Source organism: Puma concolor, chromosome B1 (genome assembly GCF_028749965.1).
Source record: "Puma concolor isolate L17-30 chromosome B1, mPumCon1.1.hap2, whole genome shotgun sequence".
In the NCBI taxonomy this organism is placed as follows: Eukaryota; Metazoa; Chordata; class Mammalia; order Carnivora; family Felidae; genus Puma; species Puma concolor.
Genome location: NC_141670.1, coordinates 1,564,708 through 1,578,470, shown reverse-complemented (window position 1 = coordinate 1,578,470; position 13,763 = coordinate 1,564,708). Strand labels below are relative to the sequence as shown.

Here is a 13,763-nt window from a genome sequence, read left to right as displayed (position 1 = left end):
GGTGGACAGGCTCTGTCGGGGCAGGAGGGAGGGGCCCCTCAGCGAGGACCTAGGGGGAACGAGACTGCCGGGTCCACAAGCAGCATTCTAGGGCAGTTTCTCCCCAGTTGACACGTGCTAAAAGCATGATGGGGCAAATACCGAAATGGAATCCAGAAAAGGCTTCAGAAAACTGTTCTGGTGAGAGTATGCATTGGCGACTTTGTGGAAGAGAACTCGCCAACACGTACCAATGCCGGACAATTCTGTACATCCCTTGTTGCAGAAATCCTACTGCGAAACACTTATCTTAAGGAAATAATCAGAGACCGTCACGATACTCACCTGAATGTCCTTTAGTAGGAAAGAGACTTTACATATTACGCATTTATACAGCCAGACACTCATGAAGCCATTAAAGTTATCTGGTCGAAGCTTATTCGAGAATTTGGAAAGAGGTCTTGACGTATTAAGTTAATAGCCTTTCTAATCGGTCTTTCCACACCCATTTAACAGAAAATAACACACACTGATGAGGGTCTGGAGAAACTGGAACCCCTTGCAGCGTTGGCAGGACCAGAAAACAGAGCGGCCGCCGTGGCAACCGTAAGGAGGCCCCTCACGAAGGAAGCACAGAACCAGAACCACCGAACGACCCCAGGATCCTGCTTCCGAGCCTCACCTGGAGGAATTAAAGCAGGCACACAGATCCCAGCGCACCCATACAGGTGTGCAACCACACGAGTGTGCCACTGTGTGAGCGTGCAACCATTCAAGCAGGATAATTCGCAACAGCCAAGAGACGGAAACAAGGCAAGAGTCCACGGCCAGATGAACGGCCAGATGGACTGTGGTCGACGCACACAACGGGGAGCATTCAGTCCTAGAAAGGACAAATTCTGACACCTGTCACCACACGGACGGACCCTGGGGACATTCTGCGGAGTGAAGGGAGCCAGTCACCACAGGACAGACACAGTGTGACAGCACCCACGGAAGACAGGACGGCGGGTGCCGGGGGCCGGGCAGGGGATGGGGGTCAGTATCTCGTGGGGACAAAGCTTCAGTCTGGGAAGATGGAAAGTTCTGGAGGCGGAGGGCACTGCTGGTGGTTTTCGTGCTCCCGAGGGGCACTGAAGAATGGTAAATGTTACGTATATTTTACCACAATAAAGGGAATCATCTAGAGACTGTTGGTTTTACTAATTTCATCCCCTTCACACACAGACCCAAATATTAACTGTGGCCTCTGCAAACGACTGGTACTTTCTCCACAGTGATTCCCTGCATTCGGCAAACTCCCTACAACACATACGTTTCCTGCCTGCCGTGAGGCTGTGTTCGGGTTCAGACCACATTTCCACTTGGGCTAAACTCCAGGAGCAGGCTAATCCCCTGAGGTTCGTACTTCATAAACACAGACGCACAGCTCACCGCCGCCACCGAGTGAGGACAGCGTCACAAGAAAAAGCAGCAGACACGGACCGGACCTGGGGGTGAACGCAGCCTGTGTCCGCGGATCAGTCACGCGACGTGCGCTCTCCCACCAAGTCGGGTCTCGGGCCCAACGACAGGGAGGTCGGCGTGTGGGTTCTCGGCGTTACCGTTAGGGAGTCAGTCAGCTTACTCACAGGAGTAACCTGGGGAACATGTCCCAGGGCAATAAATCTCTTCAACAGAGAAAAACCAAAACGCACAGGATGCTTTCTGTTCCCACAGAAATACAACTGTTCCCACGACTGGATTTGTGTCTGCCGGGTCAACGTGACAGGGAAACAATACGAGTTAAACACCCAGCCGGAGGTGATGACGGGAGAGCTCGCGTTGTGACCGGGCGACGTGACACATGGAGATCCCGCCACCCACACGTTCCACTGGGCGCAGCAGGGACTCAGAACCACCTGCCTGCTCTCCCTCCATCAACCCTCCTCTCGGAAGTCACAGTTCATCACTGCCGGACTTTAAGAAGTAGATAAAATATACCTGAAACTGATTTTATGAACACTGCTTCAAACAACAGAGCCTAGGGCGCCTGGGTGGTTCAGTTGGTTAAGCATCTGACTCTGGCTCAGGTCGTGATCTGGTGGTTTGTGGGTGCGAGCCCCACGTCCGGCTCTGTGCTGACAGCTCGGAGCCTGGAGCCTGCTTTGGATTCTGCGTCTTCCTCTGTCTCTGCCCCTCCCCTGTTCACACTCTGTCTCTCTCTCTCAAAACTAAATGAATATTTTTAAAAATTTAAATAACAAAGCCTGACAGGGTCTTCCCCTTAAAGGAAGAAGGTAATTCTTGTTCAGTGCCTTCAGCAAGGAAGATGGGCAGCACAGGGCCAGGCCCCCACGGACAGGCCGCCGTCACCCAGAGTCCACGGTTTCCATCCAGTGATGCGCACCGCACGGGTGTGGACAAAGGCACCGTGATGTGTGGCCACCATCACAGCGTCACACACAGCAGCCCAGAAACGTCCCCTGCACTCGGCCAGGTCACCTCCCCTGCCACCCCCGGAATGCCTGATGCCTCCCGACCAGCTAGTGACCTGGCTTCACGCGCTATTGGGTGCCTTGTCCCCAGAGCCAATGCCCGTGGTCCTTCCCCGCTGTCCCCTACGGTGACCTCACCGCCCCGTTTAACGTGACCATCCTTTGGCATCAGTGACACTACAGTCTCCCGGCTCCCTCCCACACACCCAGCTGCTTGTTTCAGTCCCTCTCAAGGACAGAACCGTGTCCCCCTACACCCTAGGCTGAAGGTCTAACCCCAGGACCTCAGAACACAGCTACGTGTGGAGACGGGGCCTCAAAGGTGATTAAGGTAGAATGAGGTCGCTAGGGCGGCCCCACTCCAGTACGACGGGTGTCCTCATCAGAAGAGGTCAGGACACACACGCACCGAGGCACGACCACGTGGGGACACGGGGAGGGACGGTGTCTGCACGCCAAGGAGAGAGGCCTCTGAAGGAGGCTGGGATCCCGGATGTCTGCCTCCAGGCTGTGACAGGTGCAGGCCTGTGGCACCGCCCACCGCACTCAGAACAGCTCCCCAAGCTGACTCTGCTTCCCTCCACGGACCCCCTTGCTTCTGCCCCCAACAGAGAGTTCCAGCGCACCTGACACTCTCCCTACGGGGAGGCCGGACCTGCTGGAGGCCCTGGTGTCCGTCTGCACAAAACCCCAAGTTCACACCCAGACCCCCTGCTAGAGCCCCGGACCCCCATCCAAGGAGCTCTGCTGGGGTTTCCATGAGGCCCTCCGACCCAGCCCTGCCCCCACCCCCCTGTGTCCCCGCCCACTCCCAACCTGCCCTGCCCCCGCCCCCCTGCGTCAGTCCCCACCCACTCCCAACTTGCCCTGCCTCCCATCCCTCTCTGTCCCCGCCCACAAAGCCCTGTGGGTGCCCATCGCTAAGGGTCACAAGAGTCAACTGCCCACAAGGCTGTGCGGATCAGGATCTCGGTTCTTGAACTATGATGTTCTCTGTTGTCAAATAGCGGCCTTCAGTCCACACCAAAGCCAGAAGGCACACCCACAGGCTACCAGCCAGGAAGAAGCCATCCACCCACAGAAATGGGGACACTCTCCCCCCACCCTGTAAGGACGCTGGCCACACGCCCAGAGCTGCCCGGAGGAAACCTTCCAGGGGAACCGAGAACAGGGGTCCATGGGGGGATCCTTTCCACCTCCCGGCTGCCTGCCGCCCAGGGTCAGTTCCCAGCTCACAGGGCCTGGGGCCTGGCCCACAGATGGCTTGACCGAACCGGCTGGGCCCCACAGTGACAGGCCTTGCGGTCAGCCTGCTTGTCACTCGGAACGTGGAGAACAGGGTGGGTGTGGGCTTGCAGGGAACGCGGGGTGGTTCTGCCCGACGCCCTCGGCAGCCCCCCACCGTCCCGGCTCCTGCCTGGCCCTCTTTCCCTCCTCCACTGAGACAGAAGTCACAAATAAAAACGTTCACGTTTCAGGAGCACACGGGAGGACTCCGAAATAACCACCCAAACGGGGCTGGTTACCGTGCACCCCACGTTCAAGCACCACTTCTCTCCCGGAGAGCACACGTCTGAGCTGCCCCCTCAGCACACTTCCAGAAGACAGCCTTGCTGCCCCCCCCCCCCCAGCCCCGGTCACATCACTGCTCTCCAGGTATCGGATGTGCTCCCGCCCACCGAAGCCTCGCAGAGCCTGCCCGCGGCCCCCCGATGCCCTGGGCTTCACAGGCCGTGACTCCCCTTCCCAGGTCCCCGGCCCGGCCCACTAGCACAGCCACCCACACCCCGGCCGTGTGGTCAGGGCCCCCCTCCCGTCCCAGACCAAGTGCAGAGGTGCATCTGGGGGCGAAGCCCGTGGGTGGACGGGCGTTCCTGCAGATCCACTCAGTATCACTGCCAAGGCTCCGTCACGCACGGGACCAGCCCCAGCCGGCTGCTGCCAGATGTTGGGACACACGGAACGAGAGAAGGGCGGCTTCCGGTTCCTTTGAAAACAGCGGACAAAGCGTGGTGGAAAAAGGCACGCACCGCCATCAGATTTTCAACAGTCACAAGTCCCACACACTCTTAACAACTGGTGCGGAAAGGGCTTCTGGGCCTTTTATTTTCTAGTTTTTCCCCAACAAGTGCGGCGAGCCCACCCTGGGAGCGCCACTCTGCTCTGCCGTGACCACGCTCCAGACACGGCCCGGCCCGGCCGCCCGGTGTGCACACCACGGGTACCCCGGGGAGAGCAGTCAGCACGGCCCATGCAGGCCATGGAAACCACTGACACAGGATACAGGGACCGTCCCACGGAAGGCAGCCCACAGGCTCCCTGAAGCTGGGTGTGCCAGCCCCGGGGACACGCCCGGCCACGAGTGTGTAGGCTACAGCCAGCTGGTAGGGGAGGAAGCAGTGAGCGGTTCTAGGACCTTCCCAGCTATGACAATCGAGTACGATCCAGCCTGGAGGAGCCTCAGGGCCACCCCAACACACGGCGGACACCTGCATGGGGGCCATCCAGGACCCCCCCCATAACCGAAGCCCGCCGGCCGCAGCCCGAGGAGGGAGCCAGCCCCCCCAGAAGGCGCCCCGCAGAAGGAGCAGGTGCACGGCCTGGGCCGCGGGATTCCTGGAGTGCCCTCCAGCCAGCCACCCTCACCCCGGGGCTCAGGAAACTCTCCAGGGTCGACAGCTGGCCCTTAGGTCACACCCGAGTGCAGACTCTGGCTGAAGGTGTGCAGGGGTCCCTCTGGCCACATGGCCCAGCATCACTGGCTCCTTCTGGACCAGCCCTCCCCACAGGGCTCTCCAGTCGAGCTGAGCCTTCCTGGGGGGCCCAGCGCCCAGCAGCCCAGGCACCCCTCGGCCCGAGCCCTGCTTCCCCACAGGAGCGGCTCCACCTGTGGGCTGCCTTCCTTCTGTTCCGACTGGGAGCCCGAGGCCCAGAGCCACCTGCAGCGCAGAGCCGGGCCAGGGCACTTCCCAAGGGCCCACGCCTGCCGGGAGCGGGAGGGCATGGAAGAGCCACGGGCCCTGCGTGGGTTCCTCCCACACTCTCGCAGCTTCACATGCTGAGGGTTCTGCCTTTCAGGCCCTATAGCCTCCGGGTGTGCAAAGGACATGTGAGTCTGTCCACGGGGGCACGTCTGGGGAAGCCTCGGGAACGGGGAGCCCGGAAGGAGGCCCTGCCCCATGAGCGGGGAGTGACACCAAGCCCCCGACGCCCCACCGTGGCGAGGGGACAGGACAAGGAAACGTTAACTTGCACCCCTCCCTCACGGTCCTCACAGTGGTGGAGGGAGGCAGATAAGGAACGTGCCCCAGAGCTGGATGGGACGTCTCCCTTCCTCATCATCCTCCAGGCCACCCTCCATGCCGGAGGGCACTGATGGGTCCCCACAGGTAGGGCTCACAGCAGGCTGTGCTGGCCCGTGCCCCGCGGGGGGGCCCGGGGCCAGGGAGGCGCTCAGCCACGTTACCCCAAAGTGAGGATGGGCCCTGGTGGCCAGGGGATGGGGGGGGGGGCGGCTGAGCTCCACCTCGTCGGTACCTGTGGTCACCCCTCCCCGTCCCCGAGGGGGAAAGGGCCCCCGAAGGACGCCCCATTACCTTCGGGCGTGGGGGCGGGCGGCTCTGGCTGGTCCATCGTGCAGCTGGGACGCTCACTCCTGGGAGCCCTGGGGAAGGAAAGACACCACGGTCACCACAGGCAGAGGCCGCCCTGGGCTGCAGGGGGCTCTCCAGGCCAGGCCAGCGGTCATCCACGGTGGCAGCTACAGGACCAGCCCCTCCCCCACAAGGCCTGCCAAGTGTCCTCCGAGACCACGCCCAGAGCACGGAGCACACAGTCCTGGTGGCCTCACTCCCCCCCCCCCCCCCCCCCCGCCGGGAGCTGCGTCTGCGCCCACGCTTCGGGGACGGCCCCTCCCGCCCTGCACACGTCTCCCCATCCCGTTCCCTCCGCTGCAGCCTCGAGCGAAGCCCTCGCCGCCCAGGACCGTGGGCCACGCTCACGATCCCTGAACCCTGGGTCTGGGCCGCATCTCCGCACACGTTTTCCTCTCTTCTTTGCAGATCCCGTTCCCGCACACACGATCACAGGAAACCCAAGTCTGAGAATGAGCGCGAAACCAGCCAAACTGTGAGGAGCTCAGTCCCCGGGCCGCGAGGCGGCCATCCCGTAAGCCCCCTCCCTGTTTACAAGGGTTTAGGGTATCAAACACCTGCCCGGCTTCCACCAGAACGAGCCGGTGAAAATGTCCAGGCTCCGATGTAGCAAGGACAGCAGCAAGGGACAGTGACGACGGTGACAGTACCCTGGCCACCATCCGCCCACAGTGCGGAACATGCTGGAGGAACCAGGATGCAGCCCGCTGTCAACCCACGTGGGAGAAGGGACTGCTCGTGTGGGCTCTGGCAGGGCACCACTGGCACTGCCTGCCCAGCCACGAACTGAGCACACACAGGCCACACACCGGCCCCCACAGCAGTCACGACCTGGCCCCCGCACAGGTCCCACCTGGGCCACGCCCTAGCCACGCACAGGGCCCCACACCAGCCCCGCACGGGCCACACACCGGCCCCCACAGCAGCCACGAACTGGCCCCCACACGGGTCCCACCTGGGCCATGCCCTAGCCACGCACAGGGCCCCACACTGGTCATGCACGGGCCCCACACCGGCCCCCACAGCAGCCACGAACCGGCCCCCGCACAGGTCCCACCTGGGCCACGCCCTAGCCACGCACAGGCCCCACACGGGCCCCACACCGGCCCCCACAGCAGCCACGAACTGGCCCCCGCACAGGTCCCACCTGGGCCATGCCCTAGCCACGCACAGGGCCCCACACTGGTCATGCACGGGCCACACACCGGCCCCCACAGCAGCCACGAACCGGCCCCCGCACAGGTCCCACCTGGGCCACGCCCTAGCCACGCACAGGCCCCACACGGGCCCCACACCGGCCCCCACAGCAGCCACGAACTGGCCCCCGCACAGGTCCCACCTGGGCCATGCCCTAGCCACGCACAGGGCCCCACACTGGTCATGCACGGGCCACACACCGGCCCCCACAGCAGCCACAAACCGGCCCCCGCACAGGTCCCACCTGGGCCACGCCCTAGCCACGCACAGGCCCCACACCAGCCCCGCACGGGCCACACACCGGCCCCCACAGCAGCCACGAACTGGCCCCCGCACAGGTCCCACCTGGGCCATGCCCTAGCCACGCACAGGCCCCACACCGGCCCCCACACCAGCCACGAACCGGCCCCCGCACAGGTCCCACCTGGGCCACGCCCTAGCCATGCACAGGCCCCACAACAGCCCCACACGGGCCCCACACCGGCCCCCACAGCAGCCACGAATTGGCCCCCACACGGGTCCCACCTGGGCCATGCCCTAGCCACGCACAGGGCCCCACACTGGTCATGCACGGGCCACACACCGGCCCCCACAGCAGCCACAAACCGGCCCCCGCACAGGTCCCACCTGGGCCACGCCCTAGCCACGCACCGGCCCCCACAGCAGCCACGAACTGGCCCCCGCACAGGTCCCACCTGGGCCATGCCCTAGCCACGCACAGGGCCCCACACCGGCCCCCACACCAGCCACGAACCGGCCCCCGCACAGGTCCCACTTGGGCCATGCCCTAGCCACACACAGGCCCCACACCAGCCCCGCACGGGCCACACACCGGCCCCCACACCAGCCACGAACTGGCCCCCGCACAGGTCCCACCTGGGCCATGCCCTAGCCACGCACAGGCCCCACACCGGCCCCCACACCAGCCACGAACCGGCCCCACACAGGTCCCACCTGGGCCACGCCCTAGCCATGCACAGGCCCCACAACAGCCCCACACGGGCCACACACCGGCCCCCACAGCAGCCACGAACTGGCCCCCACACGGGTCCCACCTGGGCCATGCCCTAGCCACGCACAGGGCCCCACACTGGTCATGCACGGGCCCCACACCGGCCCCCACAGCAGCCACGAACCGGCCCCCACACGGGTCCCACCTGGGCCATGCCTTAGCCACGCACAGGGCCCCACACTAGCCCCACACGGGCTACACACCAGCCTCCACAGCAGCCACAACTGGCCCCCACACAGGTCCCACCTGGGCCACGCCCTAGCCAAGCACAGGCCCCACACCAGCCCCACACGGGCCCCACACCGGCCCCCACAGCAGCCACGAACTGGCCACCACATAGGTCCCACCTGGGCCATGCCCTAGCCACACACAGGGCCCCACACTGGTCATGCACGGGCCATGCACCGGTCACACACCAGCCACACATCAGCCACACATCAGCCCTGCACAGGCCACACCCCAGCCCCCGAAGCGGCCCCCATACGGGCCCAAGTGGGCCACGCACCTGCCATGTGCCGGCCTCTCTCGCTTAGCATCTCCTTGCTGCGCACTTGGAAACACCACACCTCCGGAAAACAGGTTCCCTTTATTTTCAAAATGAGAAAACCAAGGCTTGGGGGTCCTGGAGAAACCCACCCACAGGGAGACCCAGGACAGACATGGACGCACACGCTGGGGCTGTGATCTCTGCTCCCTGCTCTCCTGCGGGCCACCAGGAGCCCCAGAGTGTCCGTATCTCTGAGCCCAAGCCTCCACCTGGAACGGAGGGACGGTAAGGGCCTCAGCGGCCGTGGGGATCAGAACAGGGCCCAGCACGCAGGGGACACTCGGTGAATGGCAGCAGGTGGTAGTCCAGCTACACTGCCATCTGTGCTCTGTGAGACCATGTCCACCCCAGGACCTCTCCAGAGATCTGATACGACACACACTCAGTGGTGTCAACAGAGGCCACAGCAAAATTTGGCCAGAAACCGGAGTTAGGTCTCCAAACAATTCAGACAGACGTGCACAGACCACAGCGAACCCTCGGGAAAATAATGCGGGAGGAAGCACGTCTGGCCAAGAAGCTGCGGCGACCTCAGGTCACCTGCTCCCCAGGGACGGGGACACAGGAACCCAGACGCTAACAGGAACACCACGCCTGCCACGTCAGCAAATGTCCCTGCAACGTCCACCATGGTCAAGGCACCGAAGTTGAGTCTGCAGGAGGTCACAGCCCGCAGGCTGCGGGTCTGCAGCTCTGCAGGAGGTCACACACGCTCTGCTGGCCCAGCTGGCACGGACACCAGAGGGTCCACCTGCTCTGGGGCAGCGGTGCCAGGAGGGGCAGAGTACGTGACAGGCTGCAGGAATCACGCAGGCCTCCGCAGCACGAGGGGGGGAGGGCCTTCACCCTCAAATGCAGACACATTCCAGAGGTGAGCCTGCAAATCTCCCTGGAGTGCGCCAGCCGCGACCTGTCGTGACGTACATGAGGCCGTCGAGGGCGCGGGGGGCTCTCACCGGTGCTGCTCACACAGGGAAACGCCAGGCTGGTCCCAACACTGGACCCGGCCCCTCCCGGCGCACCAAGACCCCGCAGGCACCGGGGGGAACAGGAAAGAAGAGACATCCGCGGGAAGAGGGGCCAACGGACGCCACAGTCAAGGGAGGAAGCGAGGAAAAGAAGGGAAACTGGTATTTTTAGCCATCTGAGAGGTGAGTTGACCAGGGCTTCCGGCTCCTAGGCATTCTGTCCACAGACCAGGGACACACATCCTGCGCTCTTAGCTGCAGAGGACGACATTCCCACGTGGCAGAGCCCACGGGAGCCAGAGGGGCTCTTGGGCTTTAGAGCAAAGCACAGCTTTCTACGCGGTATGATCTCTGCACACGCTCTCCTCCCGCGTGAGACGTGCTGGAGGCCGGCCATAAAAAGGTATCCTTCCCAGTGGGGACAGAGTGGTGGCGTGGCTGCCGGGGTCCCTCCTGGGGGAGCTCAGCCACATCGACCAGCCACACCCTCTTCGTCTTAACTCGATTCTCTTCTCTGCATCACACACCCTACTCGGCTTCCAAACTCTTTAAACCTCGTGCACAAATCTCATTAATGCGAATCGTTTGTCCTTAAAACACATCAGAACAGAGTCCAGTTGGGCTTTTCCCCACGGGTAACCGCGGCACAACACGAGAACTGCCCCGACGCCCGGCCCGCTGACCAGCACGGCTCACGCCCACAGGGTACCTGCTGCACACAGGACCCGTTCCAAGCAAGCCCGGGGCTTGCTCACCGTGCGCCCGAGCTGGGGCTGGAGCCCGGGGGCCCCCGTGCCGCGATCTGTGCTCCGGTAGCCGGTGAGCGCCAGGCAGATCGCAGAGTGCCCGGTGACGGTTTGCTTCCAAGATCAGCGTCCATAGGAAGCCGTGCTCCTGAGAAGGAAATGTTCTAGGCAGCAAACGCACAAGTCGGCTTCCGGAAGTCACAGAGGCACCGACCGTGCCTGCAGCCTGCCCGGGCACCGTGTCTGCACCCCCGGGCCCTCCAGGCCCCCCGCAGCCAAGCAGGTTCTGAAGCCACTTCTCTGCACCATCGGGTGCCTGGCAGTGGACACCCTCCCCGGGTGCCCTCTGGGCTGGCAGACGGCGTTCTGGGGGCTGGGCCGGGCTGCAGCCCACTCTGCCCGAGACCGACCCGGGGACACGGGACAAGCGTCGCTTACACGATGCCGTCCTCTGATGGACAGAGCGTGAGTAATTCCAGTCCAGGCTGTGTTACTGCTGTCACTCTTCAATTTCGGCATCCTAATGAGAGATTGCATCGTGCACCCAGATTGCGGTTTTCGACCAAACGATGACGCATCCAGTCACGGCAGCGGCCAGAGGTCAAGCGCTGCAGGAAGATTTTGTGCCACGGGTCTGGAGGCCACGTGGCTCCACGTCACAAGATGGTTTCCCAGGCCAGGGAACACCCCAGATCGCTTCCCTTGCCTTCTGCGACATCACGGAAATACACTTGAACCTTTACTCCTGTGGCATTTTTTTGTGTGTGCCCTGCACGATCCGCGGAGACGCGCAAGGTAGCATCTGGGGCCGGTGGGCAGCAGGATGCTGAGGCACAGGGGGCCGGTGCTTCCTGCGGCTCGTACCCTGTGACCGCAGCGACGCTGAGGTCTGGAATCTGAGGACTGCGGCACTCTCGCAACCTAGGCCCCTTCCCCCGAAAAGCAGGTGAATCAGCAGCAGAGGGCTGGGGGCCGGATTTTGCCGACACCCTGCCGTCCTGACCCCTCCCGGCTGGACCAGGCTCTGCTGTTTGCGCCTCGGTGTCCTCAGCTGCGCCGCCCACCCGAGGGCCACTGGGGGTGAGACGACCCCGTGTCCACGAGGCTGGGGCAGCACCCCTGAGGGGACAGGCTCTCGGCACATCGGGCTCAGCTCTGCTAGCGCATGGCACCCCACGCACAGTGTGCTCTGGGCTCGGCTCCCCGACATCCACCCCAATGGTCTCCCCACTCTCTGGGTGGGCCTCCACCCCAGCCCGCCGCCACCAATCGTGCCGGGATCAGAGCACCTGCCAGCGTCCCAGACTAAGGGGCTGGCTCGGAACATCGGCACAGAGCCCGGCTGGGGCAGGGAGCCTCGGGGCCCCGTCCCTCAGGCCTAGGGGGAGGCGGCCCCGAGGACAGAGCCTGGGGCTGAGGGGCCAGGGGGCTGGACACTGAGCCATCAGCGTGAGCCAGGAAATCCCGGGGGCTCACAGCAGGCGCGCTCAGTTTGGTACTGGAACCAGGAGCCTTTGGGTCGGCGTCACGTCTGTAAGGCTGTCCCTCAACAGAGACCACGAGGGGAGAAGGGAGAGCACCCGAGAGCTCAGCGAGCACGTCCTGCTGGAATGGCAGGGTCTACATTTAACCAGATTCCACAGCAGACCAAACACGTCAGCCCCCCATCCTCACGTTTCCAGACTTTTAAGTAGAGATAATGTGCACAAAAAAGGGGAGGGGTGGGGAGGAAAGAGGGTCTTCTCTGACACCTGCAGGGAACATCGCTGCCACCTGGCACTTCCGTCCCGTGATCGCCTGGATTTTACCGCCGGGGGGACAGCGAGGCATCATCTCGTCAAGGCTACGCGGGGGGCGGGTGTCTGCACATTTCTGACCGTAAGAAATGTGCCCATGTCACACTGTCGCCAGCCCTGAGATCTCTTCCCTCCCGCACCCGCTGGCCCAAATAGAAGTAAAAGAGAAGCAAATGTACCGGGATCAACGGCTATCAGAGAACCTGAGGCACCAGCCAGCCGCTCACCGGCTCTTTCCCATTCGCCCCTGCTCCAGGGAAGGGATGTGAGGTCTCCCCGGAGGGCGAGCGCCCCTAGCCAGAGCTGGGACCCTGCATCCCATCTGCCGTCCCCAGCTCACGCCAGCCATCTCCACGCAGGCCACCTCCATGCAGCCTCTCCCGGCACTCCCCCTGCAAACTCTGATCCCTCTCTCTGCCCTCCCTCCCACAGCTGCGCCCCTCCTGCGTGGCCTCAGCTCCCAGCCACAAGGAGAGGACACATCTCCTCCCGTGGAAAAAGACAACGCCCAGCCTCAGCACAACGATGCATCACCACAAGGAAATCCTAATAGGAGCAGCCCACTTGGGGGCCCAAGGACACAGAATCCGGGGTGTCCTGGGAGGGCACGAAAGACAGGGTGGGGACCAGGGGTTGGAGAAGCAGGGCAGACAGCCCAGCCAGGACTGCACTTTGACTGAAAGTGTCCAGGAATGGAGCACAGCCCACACCCGCGCTGCCCCTCTGCCTGCCCTCCAGGCCCTCCTGCCCTTCCCCCTGGCCACTGCAGCTCACCAGTCTGTTCCCCTCCCAGGACCTCTGCACCCCTGCGTCCTTCCCCCTCCCAGGACTTGTGCACCCCTGCCTCCTTCCGCCCACCCAGGACCTCTGCACCCCTGCGTCCTTCCCCCTCCCAGGACTTGTGCACCCCTGCCTCCTTCCGCCCACCCAGAAACTCTGTACCCCGCCTCTTTCCCCCTCCCAGGATCTCTGCACCCCTGCGTCCTTCCCCCTCCCAGGACCTCTGCACCCCTGCGTCCTTCCCCCTCCCAGGATCTCTGCACCCCTGCCTCCTTCCCCCACCCAGGATCTCTGCACCCCTGCCTCCTTCCCCCTCCCAGGATCTCTGCACCCCTGCCTCCTTCCCCCACCCAGGACTTCTGCACCCCTGCCTCCCCCCACCCAAGGCCTCTGCCGTGGCTGAGATGAATTCATGTGCATGTCAACCTTCTTGTTTGTTGTTCTCTGAGCCCAGCTCAGGCCCCCAATCTGGAGTCCAGGAGGAAGCACCATCCCCCTCCCCTAGAGAGAGAAAGAGGAGGGAAGGAGCCTTGTCCAGCCCTCCCCACAGGGAGTGCGTGTGGCTTGGGGTGGGACACATCCAGGCAGGCTCCCTCTGGAAGGGCGCA

General features: G+C 63.4%; 1 protein-coding gene across 7 annotated transcripts in view; it reads right to left on the bottom strand.

Annotated features, from left to right (window-relative positions):
- The window catches only part of ARHGEF10 (Rho guanine nucleotide exchange factor 10), a 107,563-nt gene that overhangs the window by 81,265 nt on the left and 12,535 nt on the right, over positions 1-13,763 (bottom strand). For 4 of the 7 annotated variants that reach the window (XM_086703055.1, XM_086703056.1, XM_086703057.1 and 1 more), the window contains exons 1-2: positions 10,589-10,612; positions 6,053-6,120 (exon numbers count right to left, since the gene is read on the bottom strand). In XM_086703055.1, the coding sequence (XP_086559181.1) occupies positions 6,053-6,089 (37 nt within the window). In that variant the 5' untranslated portion in view covers positions 6,090-6,120; positions 10,589-10,612. Of the gene's footprint in view, positions 1-6,052; positions 6,121-10,588; positions 10,613-13,763 lie in introns of those variants that run through there. The other 3 variants (XM_086703059.1, XM_086703061.1, XM_086703062.1) reach the window with 1 other exon arrangement.